Source organism: Gigantopelta aegis, chromosome 7 (genome assembly GCF_016097555.1).
Source record: "Gigantopelta aegis isolate Gae_Host chromosome 7, Gae_host_genome, whole genome shotgun sequence".
Lineage (NCBI taxonomy): Eukaryota > Metazoa > Mollusca > Gastropoda > Neomphalida > Peltospiridae > Gigantopelta > Gigantopelta aegis.
The window spans coordinates 6715254-6739298 of NC_054705.1; the positions used below are offsets into that span (position 1 = coordinate 6715254).

At 36.8% G+C, this 24045-nt stretch overlaps 1 protein-coding gene across 6 annotated transcripts in view; it reads right to left on the bottom strand.

Moving 5' to 3' along the window:
* LOC121377005 (kinesin-like protein KIF13A) overlaps positions 1-24045 on the bottom strand; it is a 397936-nt gene that overhangs the window by 31492 nt on the left and 342399 nt on the right. For all 6 annotated transcript variants that reach the window (XM_041504840.1, XM_041504838.1, XM_041504837.1 and 3 more), the window contains 9 exons: positions 11818-11964; positions 10215-10340; positions 9499-9666; positions 8696-8847; positions 7503-7635; positions 4076-4319; positions 3117-3243; positions 1059-1114; positions 233-363 (listed from right to left, as the gene is read on the bottom strand). In XM_041504840.1, coding sequence (XP_041360774.1) covers positions 233-363; positions 1059-1114; positions 3117-3243; positions 4076-4319; positions 7503-7635; positions 8696-8847; positions 9499-9666; positions 10215-10340; positions 11818-11964 — 1284 coding nt within the window. The remainder of the gene's footprint in view (positions 1-232; positions 364-1058; positions 1115-3116; positions 3244-4075; positions 4320-7502; positions 7636-8695; positions 8848-9498; positions 9667-10214; positions 10341-11817; positions 11965-24045) is intronic.

Consider the following 24045-nt stretch of genomic DNA (forward strand, 5'->3'; position numbering starts at 1 on the left):
TGATAAAACAGATACCGAATCACTTATAACACCCTATTTTTCTGTTGTACTCACGTTCTCTTTCTCGGTGAAACTCTTGATGATAAAACAGATACCGAATCACTCACAGAACGTATAACACCCTATTTTTCTGTTGTACTCATGTTCTCTTTCTCGGTGAAACTCTTGATGATAAAACAGATACCGAATCACTCACAGAACGTATAACACCCTATTTTTCTGTTGTACTTACGTTCTCTTTCTCTGTGAAACTCTTGATGATGGGCAGGTTGACGAACTGAGACCGGTGCTCCTTGGGCAGGATGGAGTTGATGCCCGGAGCCTGCAGACCTTCCTTCACGTTAGACGCGCTCATGATGTCCGCTGAAAGAATACACATGCAATTTGTAGCTTAATAAAACAAAATTAGAATTTATTTCAATACGTTAACAGTAAGCATTCTCAGACGACAGCTAAGTGAATAATAGAATATGTTTATAATAAGTTAAGAATGATATTCAAATTTCTTAAAACACAACACACATCTGGGCACAAAGAATGTATTACTTCAACTAAGCTTATCAGTACAACATGGATTCTGACCGTAATGCTAAAATAATATATGTCCCCTACTAGGCCCAACACATTTTCATATCTCCTAAGTTCAAGGGTCATGACTCTGTTAGAAATTAGTAAATCGCCATGACAGTCAAACTTGATCTATAACTGTACATGATAAAGCTGTACACAAAATCTCAATATATTGAGGCACTGCCGAAACAAAGTTCAGAAAACTATATGTGGGACAGGTGGATGGACATACAGACAGACAAGACAAAATGTAGAGTCCCCTCTTGAAAAGCAAAGACATTTTGTGAAAGCATAGACATCTGATGTGGTGGTCACAAAGGTTTAAGCTACCATACAAGTTCCCACCACTTGAATAGACCGATGAACACTTGTAAGAAATCTCTGTACCAAGCAGCCTGTGTGTGTAAATTAAACCGAACATTATCTACAGTAAGTTATGACAACAATGAATGAGTATTTATAGTTACAATTACTGTAAAGCAACTCACCATTCAAATCCAGGAATATAACAGGAGAATGTTCCTCCATGTCAGATGGTGGGTCCCTGAAATATAAATAATCTTAAATACATGTTTAAAAATAAATACGCAAGTAGCATGGGATTTTATATATAGTTGAACTAAAATTTCAGTGTAAAATATTCATCCTGAATTTTATTGTCAAATCCACCTCATTGCAGTTTTACAAAAGGTGCATCAAGTCCTGCCAAGATAAATATAACAATATACTAGGGGTGTGACGAATACACATGGTGGCGAATACGATACATATCACGAATATGAGGTGACGAATACGAATATGTATTCACATCCATGAATACACATTACACAAGTACAAAGGCTTTGCTGAAAGAAAAAAAAAGTCCCGAAAGGTAACGGAAATAGCCGAAGTATGGTGCACGTTTCATAACGCAAATGTTTATGAACGTTTTCCTTTGTTTCTGTGGGGCTGTTTGACACTGTTTGTTGTTGTTGTTAGTTTTCTGTTTGCTGGGGGGGTTTTTCTGTTCAATTAAGCAATATATTGTTTGCCACGAGCGATCGAATTCGAAAATATCGAAAGATAACTACTAACTAGCTGTGAACAAAATTCACTGCAACAATCCTACAATCACCTTTTTGCGCAAAACATTTTCAAAGCCTCATACGGGAACCAAAATAGTAACAAGTTAAAATATGTATATGTTATTATCGGAATTTTAAAATATACCATGGCCTTTGCAAACATAAATGTACAAATTGTACATATTTTAAAAAATATTCTTAAGTACTTTGATAACAATTCACCCTTTTCCATGCATGCAAACCGAAACCGTATATACATTGTATAATGCAGACAGAAGTTATGGATTACCGGTAAATTAATTTTATTTTGAATATCAAATATATATTTTTAAGGCCATTTTGGTTTTTGGTATCTAGTATTAATCAATTTATATCCATATTTGAATTGCTAATATGCCACAGTTCTCGTTAAGAATTATACAAATATATTTTGCTTTGAGCTGCCATTTAAACGTTAGAATATTGGTTCAACATTATTGACGTTGCACTGCGTAGAATGCATAAATTAACTAACTACACTCGCCCGTGTCTCGTATTAGGCTGGTTGAACGAGACTATGCGACGTCATACAGTGTTTTGACAGAAGCGCAGTCAAGCTGCATGTAGAGTACCAGTCCAACACATGGAATAAAAAAAAAAAGGATCGGTCTATGAGTCTGACTATGCGGTTGACCTAATATAAAAAAGGACAATAAAAACGATCGAATCGTTATTGTGTTTTGGTTAGTATGAATTAGAAACATAAATTATACAGTAAACATTATATATAAGTATTCGTGTATTCGGTTCAGCTAGTGACGAATACGAATGCAACTACGATACAGATCGCTGTTCGGTGCACCGAATATTCGAGTATATCGTTACACCCCTACAACATACTGGTTTCAAAAATAGGTCAGCACATATACCACAGCCTTCAATTAATATTGATGTTATAAAGGACTGGGTTGGATTGGTAAAAACTCTCAAAAGGACTTATAAGGGTGATCGATCATATCACTAAACTACACCTTGCACCTCCCCAATTACTTTTTTTATTTAACGACATCACTGGATTTATTAACCATCAGCTGTTGAATGTTAAACATTTGATAATTCTGACATACATGTACATGTAGTTATGTTAGCAGTTCGCTAAATATTCCCATTATCTGCAAAGATATTTTACATAATTTTCCTACAGACATGACAGCACATACCAAGGCCTATAATATATCAGTCAAGGGGCATTGGTTAAGATAGAAGAAAACTGAGTCAGAGAACGGGTCCACATAGTGAGTTTGATCTTATGAGCAAAGCATGTCAGGCGACCAAATTACTGGAAAGACACAAGACAATTCATCTGACAGACACAACTAAACTTGCAAGTCTTACCAGTCAGCGGCCGATCCTAGGATACTACTGCCTGGTATTGGGGACCAGTACTGCATTACGTTCCTCTGTGAGAAATACCCACTGACAGACACAACAACTAAATCTTACCAGTCAGCGGGTGATCCTGGGATACTACTGCCTGGAGTAGGGACCAGTACCGCGTTACGTTCCTCTGTAAGAAATACCCACTGCTCTATCAGTGCCCGTTCACGTTCACAGTCCGCTTCTGACTTGTCTGTCAAGGAAAAATTAATGTCTTAAAATATTGTGACATGCATTAAATCCACTTCCACTTTATTAATCAAGAAAAAATTATATCTTTAAATGAACTGATGTCTTTCCCAAACATTTGACAAGCGAAGGACTAAATCAGTTTACTCATGCAGGATAAGCTGTATTATTCCGTCGATCGCTGAGAATTCTGCAAATTGCATGTTGTTTTTTTCAGGAGTTTCTGGCTCTATTTGTCAAGGTGACAGGATGTGTTAATGTAAGGAAGAAATAACCGATTTAGAAAGAAACTTCCTCTTATTTGTTGATTAACTTCTGGACCGGTTTGTCGAGATAGACAGGCCAACATAATGTAAAAAAAGATATAACCAATTCTATCATGGAACAGGGCCCTGTTCATCAAGGTAACAGATCAGGTTAATATAAGAACAGAAATAACTAATGAAGTGGTAAATTTCACCTTGCTTGTTGATGAGTTTCTGGATCTGCTCGTTGAGGTAACAGATCAGGTTAATATAAGAACAGAAATAACTAATGAAGTGGTAAATTTCACCTTGCTTGTTGATGAGTTTCTGGATCTGCTCCTTGAGGTAACAGATAAGGTTAATATAAAAACAGAAATAACTAATGAAGTGGTAAATTTCACCTTGCTTGTTGATGAGTTTCTGGATCTGCTCGTTGAGGTAACAGATCAGGTTAATATAAGAACAGAAACAACTAATGAAGTGGTAAATTTCACCTTGCTTGTTGATGAGTTTCTGGATCTGCTCGTTGAGGTAACAGATCAGGCTTATGAAAGAATATTAGAAATAACCAGTTTTAGAGGTAAATTTCACCTTGTTTGTTGATGAGTTTTTGTATCTGCTCGTCGAGGTACTCCTTGCGTTTGATTAGTGCCTCCGACCAGCGTTCTCGCAGGTAGCTCAGGTCTTCCTCCTGGTAGCTGTCCAGACCCTTCTGTAGCTTGGACCGCGCCGTGATGCACCCGATAGACAGAGACACGATTGACTCACAGATGAGGGGCAGCGTGCCGGAGTTCGACACCGGCTTAACACGCACTAGAATCCTACGCGAATGACCCTGTGAGCAAAAAAATTTATGAAGTATGTAAATAACAATAATATTAATACAGTAGAATCTTGGAAGGGTTGAATACACTGCAATACTCGAAACAAAAACGAAAACGTCTCGAATGGTTAGGTCAAACTACCTGATGGGTTAAACACTTTCTTAAACATCAATGGGGATCAAGCTAGTGGGATTCAACTGTATGTAATAATAATCATAAGCATAATACGGGTTTAAATCTGACTAGAATCCTACGAGAATGACCCTGTTAGCAGAAAGAGAGGAATGTTTCTGTAATGTCACCTCAACACATTTCAACCTAGATGTTAACATTTGTTTTGTTAAACAGGGTTTGATAAATCAACTAGCCCTCGGTCCTGGCTAGTGAATTATCACCTGTATTACTATAATACATAGGGCACTAGCCAAATCAACTGTGAGGGTTCACCTGTATTACTATAATATATAGGGCACTAGCCAAATGTTCTGTGAGGGCTAGTGGAAATTATAACCTGTATTACTGTAATACATAGGGCACTAGCCAAATGTTCTGTGAGGGCAAGTGGAAATTATCAGCTGTGTTACTATAATACATAGGGCACTAGCCAAATCTTCTGTGAGGGCTAGTGGAAATTATCAACTGCTTTACTATAATACATAGGGCACTAGCCAAATGTTCTGTGAGGGCTAGTGGAAATTATCAACTGCTTTACTATAATACATAGGGCACTAGTCAAATGTTCTGTGAGGGCAAGTGGAGATTATCAACTGCTTTACTATAATACATAGGGCACTAGCCAAATCTTCTGTGAGGGCAAGTGGAAATTATCAACTGCGTTACTATAATACATAGGGCACTAGCCATATCTTCTGCGAGGGCTAGTGGAAATTATCAACTGCTTTACTATAATACATAGGGCACTAGCCAAATCTTCTGCGAGGGCTAGTGGAAATTATCAACTGCTTTACTATAATACATAGGGCACTAGCCAAATCTTCTGTGAGGGCTAGTGGAAATTATCAACTGCTTTACTATAATACATAGGACACTAGCCAAATGTTCTGTGAGGGCTAGTGGAAATTATCAACTGCTTTACTATAATACATAGGACACTAGCCAAATGTTCTGTGAGGGCTAGTGGAAATTATCAACTGCTTTACTATAATACATAGGACACTAGCCAAATGTTCTGTGAGGGCTAGTGGAAATTATCAACTGCGTTACTATAATACATAGGACACTAGCCAAATGTTCTGTGAGGGCTAGTGGAAATTATCACCTGTGTTACTATAATACATAGGACACTAGCCAAATGTTCTGTGAGGGCTAGTGGAAATTATCAACTGCTTTACTATAATACATAGGGCACTAGCCAAATCTTCTGCGAGGGCAAGTGGAGATTATCAACTGTGTTACTATAATACATAGGGCACTAGCCAAATCTTCTGCGAGGGCAAGTGGAGATTATCAACTGTGTTACTATAATACATAGGGCAGTAGCCAAATCTTCTGCGAGGGCTAGTGGAAATTATCAACTGCTTTACTATAATACATAGGGCACTAGCCAAGTCTTCTGCGAGGGCTAGTGGAAATTATCAACTGTGTTACTATAATACATAGGGCACTAGCCAAATCTTCTGTGAGGGCTAGTGGAAATTATCAACTGCTTTACTATAATACATAGGGCACTAGCCAAATCTTCTGTGAGGGCAAGTGGAAATTATCAACTGTGTTACTATAATACATAGGGCACTAGCCAAATGTTCTGTGAGGGCTAGTGGAAATTATCAGCTGTGTTACTATAATACATAGGACACTAGCCAAATGTTCTGTGAGGGCTAGTGACTTTCTCAAACAATTGTTGAACACTGTGTTAAATGAAACCACTAGAGCACATAGCTTTATTCATCATCTGCTATTGGATGTCAAACATTTGATAATTCTGACATATAATAGGAAAATAAATCTATGGACCATAAAAAAACACATGCATTACTATAAGCAAACTTTATTGTAGCAGATTTATTAAAATAATTTGCTGCCTGCCGACCACTAATGAACGGTCTTGTTATTATTGATGTATGTCTAACCTACCTGTCTGAGCTGAAACACCCCAGCACATGGAACATCGGGTTTGGGCATCACCTCCTGACTTAGGAACAACCTATATTGTTATCAATGTCTTGTGTGTATGTCTAACCTACCTGTCTGAGCTGAAACACCCCAGCACATGGAACATCGGGTTTGGGCATCACCTCCTGACTTAGGAACAACCTATATTGTTATCAATGTCTTGTGTGTATGTCTAACCTACCTGTCTGAGCTGAAACACCTCAGCACATGGAACATCAGGTTTGGGCATCACCTCCTGACTTAGGAACAACCTATATTGTTATCAATGTCTTGTGTGTATGTCTAACCTACCTGTCTGAGCTGAAACACCCCAGCACATGGAACATCGGGTTTGGGCATCACCTCCTGACTTAGGAACAACCTATATTGTTATCAATGTCTTGTGTGTATGTCTAACCTACCTGTCTGAGCTGAAACACCCCAGCACATGGAACATCGGGTTTGGGCATCACCTCCTGACTTAGGAACAACCTATATTGTTATCAATGTCTTGTGTGTATGTCTAACCTACCTGTCTGAGCTGAAACACCCCAGCACATGGAACATCAGGTTTGGGCATCACCTCCTGACTTAGGAACAACCTATATTGTTATCAATGTCTTGTGTGTATGTCTAACCTACCTGTCTGAGCTGAAACACCTCAGCACATGGAACATCAGGTTTGGGCATCACCTCCTGACTTAGGAACAACCTATATTGTTATCAATGTCTTGTGTGTATGTCTAACCTACCTGTCTGAGCTGAAACACCCCAGCACATGGAACATCGGGTTTGGGCATCACCTCCTGACTTAGGAACAACCTATATTGTTATCAATGTCTTGTGTGTATGTCTAACCTACCTGTCTGAGCTGAAACACCCCAGCACATGGAACATCGGGTTTGGGCATCACCTCCTGACTTAGGAACAACCTATATTGTTATCAATGTCTTGTGTGTATGTCTAACCTACCTGTCTGAGCTGAAACACCCCAGCACATGGAACATCGGGTTTGGGCATCACCTCCTGAATTAGGAACAACCTATATTGTTATCAATGTCTTGTGTGTATGTCTAACCTACCTGTCTGAGCTGAAACACCCCAGCACATGGAACATCAGGTTTGGGCATCACCTCGACCGGCATGTACTCCCCTTGGTCGTTCAGCTCGTGGATCTCAACCCACAGTTCAATTTTCCTCATCACTTCACTCCACCTGAAATATTGTAATCAGCATTTAGACAGCTATTACAACATAAAGATGATGGTACAGTTAAGGGCATTAATGACAATACACACTTTTAAAAGAAATAAAAATGTTGTTAAAATATTCTCTACTAAATATAGCACATACTTAATATGCTTGTGAAACTGTTGATACAGTGAAACCCCTCTAAACCAGACACCCACTGGATTAAGTAAAAAGTCCAGTTTTAAAGAGTATCCAGTTTACACAGGTTCTGTTCTGTATTGGTATTTAAAAAAGAACCATGAAAAAAACCAATCTGATTTTGAGCAAATTCTGGTTTTCTAGGTCCCTTAGAATAATATAGCACATACTTAATATGCTTGCCTGAAACTGTTGATACAGTGTGGAAACCCCTCTAAACCAGACACCAATGTATAATTTATTTAATATGGCCTTGATATCGTACCTGTCGGCTAGTGACCTGGCTTTTATAAAAGTGGTGAGCCTTTAGCCTGGAGAATGGGGATGAAAAATGTATAATTTATTTAATATGGCCTTGATATCGTACCTGTCGGCTAGTGACCTGGCCTTTATAAAAGTGGTTACACAGGTTCTGTTCTGTATAACAGTGGTAGCCTTTAGCCTTGGGGATGAAAAAGAACCATGACCTGGCTTTTATAAAAAAAACAATCTGATCGTACCTTCGAGCAAATTCTGGAGAATGGGGGTTTTCGTACCTGTCGGCATATAACATGGTGAGCCTTTAGCCTGGAGAATGGGGATGAAAAATGTATAATTTATTGCCTTGATATCGTACCTGTCCATTAGAATAGATCAGAAACATTATTTTGTTCCTATGACGCCCCATTCTTTGATTTCATACCTGTCAGCTAATGTCCTAGCTTTTATAACAGTGGTGAGCCTTTAGCCTCGAGAATGGGGATGAAAAATGTATAATTTATTTAATATGGCTTTGATATCGTACCTGTCGGCTAGTGACCTGGCTTTTATAACAGTGGTGAGCCTTTAGCCTTGAGAATGGGGATGAAAAATGTATAATTTATTTAATATGGCCTTGATATCCTACCTGTCGGCTAGTGACCTGGCCTTCATGTTGGTGACGTCTACGACCGTGCCGGGGATACCGAAGCCGTGACTCTTGTGACCCCAGACTTCGATGGACAGCGCTCCCTCGTAACAGTGCTCCATGAACTCCTCCGTAATGGCCACCTTGAAATCCTGGCAACACAAAGAAATCTCTTAAACGCTTTGCACTGCAGTTATAAACTACATATAGTCAGAGTTTGATTGAATGAATGAATTAATGACTTTGTACTGCATTTATGAACTAGTCAAAGTGTTCGAATGAATAAATGAATTCAATTGAATGATTGATGAATGAATGAATGAATGAATGAATGAACGAAAGTATGAAATATACATAGACTATTGAGTGTCAAAAAAGGTAAATATGTGAATAAAATGATTATCAACATCAATACAGAAAATAAAACAGTTAAAAGCTAGGTAAAAATATCAGCTGAAAATTATATTTGCCTTTGTTTTGGTGTTCAGTATAATTGCAGATGTCAAACATGACTATAAATATATGGTGAGGAAACATTAAATACACACAATGCCTTCCCTTCCAATAAATCAGGTTTTTTACTGTAGGCCTATATGTATATCGATGCACATGACATCAGTTAGGGTTTGAATTTATAACATACTGTACAAACCGTCAAAAGGATGGGCATGAGGTCAGGGTGTGATAAAAAACATGTTATGTTTTAATATACAAACCATCAAATGGTTGAATGTAAACGTCACTGTGTCACTGGGCATGACGTCAGTGTTTGAAATAACCATGTTGTGTTTTAATATACAAACCATCAAATGGTTGAACATGAACGTCACTGTGTCGCTGTCACTCGGCATGACGTCAGGGTTGACCTCCGGTGGGACGACGATTGTCTCGGGATGACCCCAGAATGAATACTGACAGAACACGAAGTTACACAGAGATGGTGGAAGTCCTCTCGCCTCGCGGATACACACCTGGAACAAACGTCAATATATCAGCCGAGAATAATAAATAATGAAATGGAGATATATTTATCAACTTATTGAATATTTCCACGTATAAAATATTACACATTTTTCAAACAGTTAAATTTGTAAGGATGAAAAATACAGCCTACATGTATTTCACATTGAAAATACTTTTTCATTTTGTTTGATAGCTCGCTTATGAAGTAGTTTGGTTACAAAGTGTTACGCCTGGCAGAAGCTCCCTCCCACCCCAAACCAGCGAAAGTCGGCACCTGTGCCCATGACAGGTGTGCGCTACAACAGCTTGCTCTGAATGTGAATGTTAAGCCCTATGACCTGATGTGCAGTAGCTAGTGGGAAGTTTCCTATTAGCTCAGTTGGTAGAGCGCTGGACTCTCACATTGATGGCCTCTAGTTCGAATGTCCTCAATGGAAGTTGATTTATCTGTTACATGTATATATATTTTTCACTTCTATTTATATTTTTCATTTCTGTGTAATAAATGATAATTAACATGTTATCTTTGAGCAAAACCAATCATTTACAAACTTACCCTGACTAGCAGTGGCGCCCCCATCGGCACGCTTTCCTCGCTGTAATTCTCTGATGTCATGTCGACGTATCTGTCGAGTACTGCACCACCGATCTTCGAGACCTCTACATGGAGTTTACCGGCCACCTGTAATATACATGTGTTATAATTCTGTTATTACATCTACACGTATAGCATACCACAAATCAACACAGTAATATACGTTATCACAGCATTGTCCACTTTAATTACCATACTAATAATATCAGTGTTTGAAATAAGCATTTATCCGTTTGTCCTGACAAGTAATAATTAATCTGCAGGGACAAGCAAATTGTACCTTAGTGGTTGTCCAGAGGACAAGTAAAAGGTTATAATGCTGTTTCATTTGAAGCAAACAAAAACATTGTCCTTGATCTTGAATAAAAAATTAACAATTTATTTAAACAAATAAAAATATTGGACAAGTAGGCTTGTACATGTACTTGTCCGGTGGACTAGTGAAACATTCTGCTTATTTCTATCACTGAATGTCTGTATTAAAAATGTATGTGAAATAAATTAGAAAAGATTAGATAAAGTTATTTTTAACTCTCAGACGGCTGATTAGAATAAGCTATTTCAACACGAAATGAAAGTAATCTTCAGACTTTTTACTATATTAAATAAGAGTTTGTTGTGTTTAATGACACCACTAGAGCACATTGATTAATTAATCATCGGCTATTGGATGTCTAACATTTGGTAATTCTGATTCGTAAACATAAGAGGAAACCCGCTACATTTTTCCTAATGCAACAAGTGTATCTTTTATATGCACTTCCCCACAGGCAGGAAAACACATACCACAGCCTTTAACCAGTTGTGGTGCACTGGTTGGAACGAGAGAAAACCCAATCAGCTGAATGGATATATTAAATAAAACACACTCCACTGATGACCGAGTTAATTATATCTGAACTGTTACATCCACCATTACCTCTGTTGTAAAGCCAAGATATGTATCTTGGAGACAAGTCTATGTAATCTGATAGATGCTTCCAAGATTATTCTTTACATTTAAACCAATTTACACAGAGTCCATGTATACTATTTTCCAAATGTTACGTGAATCTTGCATTAGTACTGATTTAAACAAGTTTAGACAAAGAATCCAGTGTGTACTATCTTCCAAACCTAACATGAATATCTCATGTACAATGATTTAAACAGGTTTAGACAAAGAATCCAGTGTGTACTATCTTCCAAACCTAACATGAATATCTCATGTAAAATGATTTAAACAGGTTTAGACAAAGAATCCAGTGTGTACTATTTTCCAAACCTAACATGAATATCTCATGTAAAATGATTTAAACAGGTTTAGACAAAGAATCCAGTGTGTACTATTTTCCAAACCTAACATGAATATCTCATGTAAAATGATTTAAACAGGTTTAGACAAAGAGTTCAGTGTATACTATCTTCCAAACCTTACATGAATATCTCATGTAAAATGATTTAAACAGGTTTAGACAAAGAATCCAGTGTGTACTATCTTCCAAACCTTACATGAATATCTCATGTAAAATGATTTAAACAGGTTTAGACAAAGAATCAGTGTGTACTATTTTCCAAACCTTACCTCTCCTTGTTGAGATATGATTGGAACGTGGTAGTCGAGTTTTACGTTGTAGAACAAACACTCGAGGAAGATGTTGGCAACACCAATCAGATTGTGGTTCTCTTGACTCTCGTAGAATGGATCGCCCTTCTCGACCGGACTCTGGTCCTAAGAAACAAAACAAACAGTAATACTTTCCTGTTCTTAATACTGATTCAAACTTTTTAGTTCAGCCACCATATTTTCAAAGCTATCTTAGCACTACGATATCATAAAACTGTCTGAGGGCTAAGACATGTGTCATAGTGACATCATAGCCTATGAAGGTTTTATGATAATGTAGTCCTAAGAGCTGAAAAAATATGGGTTTTGATTATGATTCATACATCTTGAATAAAAATGTTTAGCTTTTTTAATGGCAAAATCAAATCTGAAGTTTTATCCTTAGAAAAATCTGAACTTTATATAATTAAATTCTCTTTGAAATGAATGTCATGAACTTTCTTATTTCATACACAATAATACTAAGAACTATGAACACAAAAGACCATGTTTTTATTAATGATAATCATCAAAAAGTACACAAACTGTTTTCTTTATTATTATTTTAAAAATTAGTATTAAATTGCTGTTGCAACACTTATTTCATTCATTATAAAGCAAATCATATTCTTGAAATTTACTTTGTGATTCAATTTTTTTTTTTTTAAACATTCCATTTTTATCAATACTCTAATGTTAATTAATCTTATACAACAACTATTGTATATAGTATATCTTAGATATATCACATGTCGCACAGTGTTTTAATTTAAAAAAGAGTAAATCCACGTGGGTTACAAAAAACAAAAAATACAACACCCAAAGCTTGTCATTTCACAAATGGCAAATAATAACAATACGTGACAAATTAATTAATTAATGGTGCAAAAAACCATGGTGGTTCAAAAAGAAAAACAAACCATTAAGAATGTGTTTTAGACACAGATTGATAGTGAAGTTGGAAGTGGCCTCGGTGGTGCAGTGGTTAAGCCATCGGACTACGGGTTGGTAGGTACAGGGTTCGCAGGCTGGTACTGGCTCCAACCAAGAGCGAGTTTTAAGGGCTCAGTGGGAAGGTGTAAGGCCACTACACCCTCTTCTCTCTCGTTAACAATTAAAGACTAACCATTAACCCACTGTCCTGGACAGACAGCCCAGATAGCTGAGGTGTGTGCCCAGGACAGCATGTTTGAACTGTAATTGGATATAAGCACTGAAATAAGTTGAATGAATGAATGTAAAGTGAAGTTAAATGAAGCAGTAAGTTATAAATAAAACTTTAGAAGAAACATACAGGTAAGTAGACAACTGGTGATAAGACGGATCATAAAATGAATGGGAAAAATCGGATGAAAAGTTTTATAGAAAATAAACTAAAAATTGTATGTAATAAAAAATATTAAAATTTACCCCTTTTTTTGGTTTTCATCATCCAACAACAGATAATCATGAAATTTATACAACTGCAAACTGAAATACTTTATTTACATTTCAATTCAGGTTTTACTCATATCAAAGTGTTACATAGTTTATCGCCAATTTGGAATAGCATTTGTTTTTATATTTGAAAATAAAGTAACATATTAAAGGATGTCAAAAGCTAACATCCTTTTCATATTTAATACTATTTATAATATTACAAAATAATTTTTTTAATATAATTTACCATAGCATCATATTAAAGTTCTTTAATATCTTAGTTTTAAACTAAAAAAATCGGATATCAAAATTCTTGCACAGTAAATAGTAAATAATTTAAGGCAATTTTACTATACTAGAGTAGAGTCTAGCAGGTATGGCATTTGTTATTAAACTAAACTAATAAAAGGGGAGATAACTGTCAATCCATACTGAAGACCAGTCTAGGAAGTATGTCAACTGTGGTACTTCAAACTTCTGCTCCGGGTTGGGTCCCTGACTTCCCGGAGATCGAACTCCGGGGCGGACATGCTCGAAACCTCTGTCGTATATGACCATGGTGAAAACTCACGCAACGCAACTTTAAACCAAATCAGGGGGAGATGACTGCCAAATTTTACTATACTAGAGTCTAGAAGGCTTGACATTTGTTATTTATGTAAACAAATAAAAGGAGAGTTAACTGTTAAGTCTAAAAGGTATCAGGTCAAGTCATAGGGTTTAATGTCTTTTTCTTAGTGCAGGAAGATCACTTTAGTTCAGTACTGTCATTAATCGCTAACAATTGTCTATATTCAGAAATGTATTTCAAGTTTTTAAAAATCTAATTAAACGTAACATTTCAGCACTTGGTTTTGAGGTCATCATGTTTGTACTGTATTTGGGAGTGATTATTTGGAGGTCATCATGTTTGTACTGTATTTGGGAGTGATTATTTGGAGGTCATCATGTTTGTACTGTATTTGGGAGTGATTATTTGGAGGTCATCATATTTGTACTGTATTTGGGAGTGATTATTTGGAGGTCATCATGTTTGTACTGTATTTGGGAGTGATTATTTGGAGGTCATCATGTTTGTACTGTATTTGGGAGTGATTATTTGGAGCGTATGTATTTTGGACACAACATTTATCGCCTTGACTTTGATGCAATCTAAAGCCCTGATACAAATAACCTATACTATATATTAAAAATTACACAGACAATCTATGATATATATTAAATATTACACACATAACCTATACTATATATTAAAAATTACACTCCTAACCTATGCTATATATTAAATATTACACAGATATCCTAAGCTATATATTAAATATTACACAGATAATCTATGCTATATTTAAATATTACACAGATAACCTACGCTATATATTAAATATAACACAGATAACCTATGCTATATATTAAATATTACACACCTAACCTATGCTATATATTAAATATTACACAGATAACCTATGCTATATATTAAATATTACACACCTAACCTATGCTATATATTAAATATTACACACCTGACCTATGCTATATATTAAATATTACACACCTGACCGATGCTATATATTAAATATTACACACCTAACCTATGCTATATATTAAATATTACACACCTGACCTATGCTATCTATTAAATATTACACACCTAACCTATACTATATATTAAATATTACACACCTGACCTATGCTATCTATTAAATATTACATACCTAATCTATACTATATATTAAAAATTACACAGATAACCTATGTTATATATTAAATATTACACACCTAACCTATGCTATATATTAAATATTACACAAATAACCTAAGCTATATATTAAATATAACACAAATAATCTATGCTATATATTAAATATTACACAGATCACCTACGATATATATTAAATATTACACAGATAATCTATGCTACATATTAAATAGTACACAGATAACCTACCGTATATCTTCGCCTATAAGTCGAATTTTTTTCACCCAAAAATTATTTTATAACTTGGGGGGTCGACTTATAAGAGGGTAAAAAAATTTCACCAAAAAATATTAGTTTTGGGGATTATTTTACAAGTTTTATTGTTGAAGTATGCCATGTATTTATACTCAAATATGTTAATTTGACACATTTATTTTTTTATAACCTTTTTTTTTTTGGCATTAGAACGGTTTTCGTTATGCGAAAAGGTGTACGATCTCACTCACATGCCAAGACAACAGTCCACTTAGTTAAATTAACAGTCATCACTAATAGTAAAAATGTAAACAATACTAACTACCTGTTGCCTGAGTTTATTTTGAAATCTGGTCACTGGCATTAATGGTTGTTCAAACAATGTTTTGGCGGTGATTAACTTCATGAATATTACTGAGATTTCCCTTAAAATAGACTGATCACTGCAGTTCACGATCTAGAGCAATAGGGACACACATCATTTGGTACAAAAACCAGTGTACTTTCCAGAGTTATCCTCCTTACATGTATTAATATGGCGGCAAAACGTGATACTTTCAGTTTTATCGTAGTGATCTGTTGGCAGTGTTTATAAATAAAGTTGTTGTCTGTGCACAAAACCATCTGTACAGTACCATACAGTAACAGTCAAACAGCTTTCACTCTCTACTAAGGGAATATTTCGTTTTGATGCTATGTAATAATGATAGTTTGATTGGAATAGTCTGATTATATTGCGATGTACAAAACGTGAAAACAGAAGTTTGTAAAATAATTTTCTTTTGTTCAAATATTGTACATTATTGTTCTCATGTGCAGAAAATAAGAAATATTTCAATATTTATAAGTTGTTTTTCATGGGTCGACTTATAAACGGGTCAATAAAAAAATACGTTTTCAGGGCTTGAAATTAGGGACTCGATTTATAGCCGAGATCGACTTACAGGCGAAGATATACGGTATGCTATATATTAAATATTACACAGATAACCTAAGCTATATATTAAATATTACACAGATAACCTATACTATATATTAAATATTACACAGATAACCTATGCTATATATTAAGTATTACACAGATAACCTATGCTATATATTAAATATTACACAGATACATATATGCTATATATTAAATATTACAGGGACATGTTTTCGTTTATGCGAAAGAGCTATGTACTCATTCACCATGCCAAGACAACAGTCCACTTTGTTAAATTAACAGTCATCAACTAATGTAAAAATGTAAACACTACTAACTACAATGTTTGGCCGGAGTTATTTTGAAATCTGGTCACTGGCATTATGGTTGTTCTAAACAGGGTTTTGGCGGTGATTAACTTCATGAATATTACTGAGATTTCCCTTAAAATAGACTGATCACGTGCAGTTCACGATCTAGAGCAATAGGGACACACATCCATTGGTACAAAACCAGTGTACTTTCCAGAGTTTATCCTCCTTACATGTATTAATATGGCGGCAAAACGTGATACTTTCAGTTTTATCGTAGTGATCTGTTGGCAGTTGTTTATAACTAAAATGTTGTTGTCTGTGCACAAACCATCTGTACAGTACCAAACAGTAACAGTCAAACAGCTTTTCACTCTCTACTAAGGGAATATTTCGTTTTGATGCTATGTAATAATGATAGTTTGATTGGAATAGTCTGATTATATTGCGATGTACAAAACGTGAAAACAGAGTTTGTAAAATAATTTCTTTTGTTCAAATATTGTACATTATTGTTCTCATGTGCAGAAAATAAGAAATATTTCAATATTTATAAGTTGTTTTTCATGGGTCGACTTATAAACGGGTCAATAAAAAAATACGTTTTCAGGGCTTGAAATTAGGGACTCGATTTATAGCCGAGATCGACTTACAGGCGAAGATATACGGTATGCTATATATTAAATATTACACAGATAACCTAAGCTATATATTACATATTACACAGATAACCTATACTATATATTAAATATTACACAGATAACCTATGCTATATATTAAGTATTACACAGATAACCTATGCTATATATTAAATATTACACAGATAATATATGCTATATATTAAATATTACACAGATAATCTATACTATATATATTAAATATTACACACCTAACAAATACTATATATTAAATATTACACAGATAACCTATGCTATATATTAAGTATTACACAGATAATCTATACTATATATTAAATATTACACAGATAACCTATGCTATATATTAAATATTACACACCTAACCTACACTATATATTAAATATTACACTGATAACCCATGAAGTACTACTACACTACAACACAAGGTATAAAAAGCCATGCAGGACGTATGGACACACCGCATCTGTGTCACCGTCAACATCATCACAACATGACGATACCATCATCGGCAGTCCCAGCGCCTTCCGCTCCTCGTACATCTCCCGCATGTCGATGATCTTGTTCTCCAGCTTCTCCATCGACCAGATCTGTATGTTACGACCTCGTCGTTTCACCTGTATCGCCGGCTCACTGACAAACGCACCTCGCTACAAAACAAGGTAAATTATCAAACACTAGAACAGATCTGTATGTTACAACCTCGTCGCTTCACCTGTATAGCCAGCTCAATGAATTAGGACTGAAGTTATAGATGCTCGTATCTAAAGAAAATAAATATTTAACATACTGCATATCGTACCTGTTTGTTAGGACTGAGGTTGGCGGCTGGTATCTAAAGATAATCATTATTTAATGTATAATAAACTCATATCATACCCGTCTGTTAGGACTGAGGTTGGCGGCTGGTATCTGCAGAGTGACGTGGAATTTCGTCTGTTTTCCCATCTCCTCGGACAGGAAGTTGGCCTCACGTACGAGCGTGTTCGCTTTCACCACTTCCTCTCGCAGTTTTACCAGACTCTGCTTGAAAATCTTCTCTCTGAAAAAGGCAGAATCCTCTATCAGTCTACAGCTTGTTAAGAGTTTGAATAACGTGGACAGTTACTATTCAGCTCAACCACGATTTAATACATATATCTATAACTTCATTATAAAACATGGATATTAATTTAACTTTTTTATAAGATGTGTTGGCAGACAGCTAGGTGGGATTATTGATAATATAAGACAATAGAAATAAAATGTAACAGAAACACACACAGACACAAAAAGACATACACAAAGGGAGTATGATTCCTTCATACACAAAAGGAGCATATAGTTACTTCATACATCGGTGGCCCATTGGGCTATTTCTCATTCCAGCCAGTGCACCACAACTGGTATATCAAAGGCTGTGGTATGTACTACCCTGTCTGTGGGATGGTGCATATAAAAGAACCCATTGCTGCTAATCGAAAAGAGTAGCCCATGAAGTGGCGACAGCGGGTTTCCTCTCTCAATATCTGTATGGTCCTAAACCATATGTCTGATGCCATATAACCGTAAATAAAATGTGTTGAGTGTGTCGTTAAATAAAAAATTTCTTACTTTCATACACAAAAGGAGCATATACATGTAGTTACTTCATACACAAAGGGAGTATACAGTTCATTAAACAAGAGTACCGGTTAGGTACCTAATATGCCCGTATGCCCTGTCAGGAGTTTGATGGAAAACCATACATATTAATGAAAAGTGTTATGGGTATGATTCAATTCTAATTATGACCTAGTAATTATATGTGATACACCACCATCCCAAGTTGTTCCTACATGTGAGGTTTGATGGTCCTGGGTGCATCTGTATGCAAGATATGGTTCAGACAAGAACAAGTTATCAGATGGACGTACAGACATACAGATGGACGGACAACGCCATACGATAATACGATCCATCATAGATAAGCATATAAAATAAAAATGTCACTCGATACAAAATATCACTAAATTTGTTTAAATTATTAAAAATAATTATTAGTTGAAAAGACTGACAGGTTAAGACAAAACGATGCTGATTTGTATTATGTTTTAATACATCTGTCACTAGGAATTAATCGTCAGAAATCTCTAACAATTAAGCCAGCCACGCGAGTCGACCTATATACATGTCTGTCGGTTAACCTGAGAAATGCATGCAGACATCTTGTCTGATGAAATCAGCTGAACTAAGGGAATATACAAACACGGAAATCCAATTGTCTAGCCTGTCTGTTGACACTGACAATACTCTCGAATGTTCGACTGGAAATACAATCACTTAGTGGTTTAATAGGATTCGTGTGACGTCATAATTAATCAAGGTCTATTAGAGAGCAGACAAATGTATTCCGATGTATTTCCAACCCAAAATGTCAGAGCTCCTAACTGTTTGTACAGTGAAATCAGGTGCAAAGGACACGTACACAAATAATATGAGAAATTAACCCTTTACATGCAGGGCTAACCCTGCTCATTGCCAAATCAGCCAACTGCTAACATTTATCCAAAGTGGCTACAACGTTTAATACTTGCCTAATAAAATTTTGTTTAAATTAGCTACTTTTTAATAATTTTTTCCATATTATATATCTGAAAATTGGCAACAATAGAATTCCTTCCAGTGTCATCCTGCCTTTATATCTGTTGTGAAACTACAGCTTGTTCAGGGTTTTTTTTGTCCGATTTTCATTTGATGTCAATTGTACTGAATTTGTGGATTTTAGTGTGATCTTTCATTTCAACTATGAACCATAATATCAGGTTTATTTTTTTTTTCCCATAATGTGTATTTGTTTAGAACTGTTTTCAGAGCAGTCTTAATCCTCTGCTAATCCTACTAAACTCCACTGAAATCTGATTTGATTATCTAATCCTATAATATTCTATCTCACACAGAACCAAATTCCAAACAAATCCTCCCATAATCTACTCTAATACTCTATTAATCATAGCATATCTTCCTTCAATCCTACCATATCCCCACGCCAATCATCTTCCCTAATGCTGTTATTCTACTTCGGTTATATCCCAGTCCTTTTCAATCCTAACTTAATCATTCTCTAACCATACCATATCTGCATAACATCCTTCCACAATCCTCTAATCCTACCACATTCTATTCTAATCATACCCTATCCTCTAATTCTACCATCCTTCCTTAATCCTATAATCCTTCCATATTCTGCTCTAATCCTACCTTAATCCATTAATTATACAATCCTTAATCCCATAATCATTCATACATCTTACCATAATCCTTGCTTAATTATCACGTAATCCTACCATCACCTATTCTAATACTACCATGATCCTCTAATTCTACCATCCTTCCTTATAATCATCATCTTATATTTTAATCCTACCTTAACCATCCAATTCTACCATATTCTTTCCTTAATCCTAATCCTACAATCCTATCTTAATCCTACCCTATCCCACTGTAATGGTCCCTGTACCTGTCGAGTGCCCATTGCTGATACTTCTTCTGTATGCTGGACGTGTTTCCTGTCGGGGTCAGTCGGGTTGGGTCAAACAGCTGCATGGGGAAGGACGGCGTCCCCGGGGACATCAGCTGGTTGCGCAACATCTGCATCTGTTTCTCGTACATCTGTCGCTGGCGGTCTAACGCCTCTGTTGGAAAAAAACCACTAAAATTAATTAAGATTATTTATGAAAATATACTCTTCAAAAGAAGAAACGCAAAACCACATTGTCGTAACATTTGGAGAATTGATTTAATTATTGAATGGTGAGTCCGATAATTACCAAATGTTGCAGGATTGTTCACAATTCACTCTAGTCCATTGTGAGTAAGTGATAGGACACACCACCAAGGTCAAGGTCATCTGGAGTCAATACCGGGTGTGGCCTCTGCGTGTGTTGACAACTGCCTGGCACCGCCTGCCCATTGAAGCAACCAGAGTATGGATGACGTCCCGGGGGATGGTGGCCCACTCGGCCTGCAAGGCTGCTGCCAGCTTGGGCAGGGTCTGGGGCTGTGGTTGTCGCTGTCGGAGGCGTCGGTCCAACTCGTCCCATAGGTGCTCAATTGGGTTCAAATCCGGTGATATCGATGGCCAAGGAAGGACATTAATGTTGTTGTTCTGTAGGAAAGCCGCTGTGAGACGTGCTGTGTGAGGCCTGGCGTTGTCATGTTGGAACACTGCGTTGGCGTTGGCCATAACTGGAACGATGTGTGGCCGGAGGATCTGGTCAATGTAGCCCTGTGCATTCAGGTTGCCCTGCACGTGGACCAGGTCAGTTCTGCCAGTGTGCGAGATGGCTGCCCACACCATGACACTACCCCTGCCGAATCTGTCCACTTCCTGCACGCAGTTTGCCGCATAACGTTCACCACGACGCCTATACACGCGACATCTTCCATCATGACGTCGGAGCAGAAATCGGGACTCGTCACTGAACCACACCTGTCTCCATCGCAGTTGCACGAATTCCTACCTCACGTAGGCGGTTCCGTACGGTCTGGTCGGATATCCTGCGCAAACCTGGTATTGCTGCGGCTGTGGAGGTGGCAGTAGTCAATCGTTCCCGAAGGTGGCGTACCCGGATGTAGCGGTCCTGCCCGGGGGTAGTGACCCGTGGTCGACCGGATCTAGGGAGGTCACGTGTTGATCCATGTTGCTGGTAACGGTCCCACAGTCTGGAGATGGTGCTTGGGGACACATGGAATGCCCTGGCAACGGCCGTTCTGGATTCGCCTGCGTCTAGTCGGCCGATGGCATTGTTTCTCTGCGGTTCACTGAGACGTGGCATGTCCTGGATTGTCAACTGTCGGCCAGATACAGAGGCCAGGCAAGCGAACACCCTGCACTTTTATACTGTCGGTGTTCATGTTGCACGTGCAGACAACGCACGTTCACGTGGCTGCGTTTTTGTGAATATTCACATTTTGAAACTTTATTTTACAGTAGCTGCGTTTTATCGAATGTAACCGTGGGAATGTGTTTGGGACATGCAATGACCTTATATTCACAAAGCATGAACCGGTAGGAAACATAAAATCGGCTTTATAACCCATTTGTACCCTTTTGCGTTTCTTTTTTTGAAGAGTATATGTTTACTACATCTGGCGCTGGCGGTCTAACGCCTCTGTTGGAAAAAACCCACTAAAATTACTTAAGATTATTTATGAAAATATGTTTACTACATCTGGCGCTGACGGTCTAACGCCTCTGTTGGAAAAAAACCACTAAAATTAATTAAGATTATTTATTAAAATATGTTAAGTACATCTGCCGCTGACTTCTAACACCTCTGTCGAAATGGGTTTTTTAAATTCAAATTGTTTATTAAAATAGGTTTAAAGTACATCTGCCGCTGACTTCTAACACCTCTGTCGAAATGGGTTTTTTAAATTCAAATTGTTTATTAAAATAGGTTTAAAGTATATCTGCCGCTGGTGATCTAATGCCTCTGTTGAGGAAATTTTTAAAATAATTTAATTAAGACTGTTTATTAAAGTATGTTTACTACACATGTCATAGACAGTTTAATGTCTCAGACAGCAAACAACATTGCATTCTTAGAGTACTGCTAAAGCAATACAATGAATTGTCTCTGACAGCAAACAGCATTGCATTCTTAGAGTACTGCTAAAGCAATACAATGAATTGTCTCTGACCAGGCCCAACAAATTTGAATATCTCCCAAGATCAAGTACCATAACTCTGTCAAGAAATTGTAAAATATGTGGAACAGACAGAGACAAAACATCTCCTCCATCTGGGAAAATGTTTACCTTGTTTGTCTTCCTCGTGCTGTTTCTCGATGGCACCGATCGCCTCCTGAATTGGGTCATTACCGAGTTCCTGCATCATCAGCTCCTGTTGGGCGAAGTCATAGTCTATCGGAGTCTCCGGCTCAGCACTCTGAGGACCTGAAAAACAGCCAGTCAAAACACACGATTAACATAAATATAAAAACTAATGATAATTATCTATTGCGAGTCTCCAGCTTAGTGCTCTAGGTAGTACCAAACCAAATAACTTCCAGCTGGGTCAAAGTTCGAGGTCCACCTAACTTTTGATAGAGAAGTAAACACCACAAGTCCTGTGATTGGTTATAAATGTGAGTGTGTTGGTTGTAAAAAAAAGAGAAGTTTTATCTGGGCAAAAAATGTATGCAATTTTATTTCATCTAGTACCACTGTGTTAAGTAGCCTGTGCTTGGAACATGTATGGGGTAACTGTACAAAAAAGTACTCTAATTTTGTGCAGAACTAGGGTAGTCATAGATGCTACTCATTATCTCAGAAATAAGCAGCTTGACCCCAAATTTTTTCTGATTCACTTTAAGGGTGAGGGATGGTAGTATTAATATCTGTGGCGTTTATGTCGATTGATACGCTGCAGGTAGGAGTTCTAGCCACATGTTACTATTGTCATCTATGGGATTTGATTTGGTAGTATATTTACACCCTCTATGGACCTGAAAACAACCAGTGAAAACACATATTTAATCTACAATATAATAAACAAGTCTTTTTTTTAACAATTATAGATCATTCTGATCACTTGTTTTCTTTCAATCTGCACTGTCGACTGTTTTTGTTTGTTTTACTTAACCAATGCCGTATTTCATAAGGATATTTTTTTGCACTCAGGTCCAGTCAACTAACATACACATATCGTGCTAAATATTGTATACAAAGATGAGTTCCATAAATACAGCAGCAATGGAAGCCGCCATCTTTGTCACTTAACATACAGTGACTGTGTATATAGCCTCATGCAGCTAATATGAAGACTTAATTGTTATCTACACGGAGGCCATACGAATTTTTTTATTATTTTTTTATTTTTTTGGAGGAGGGTAGGGGTGAAAGTCCAGTGTAAGCCACCACACCCCATCTAAACGTTTCTGTTACATCTAGTATATATATGTGTGTGTCTGTCCTGTGTCTGTG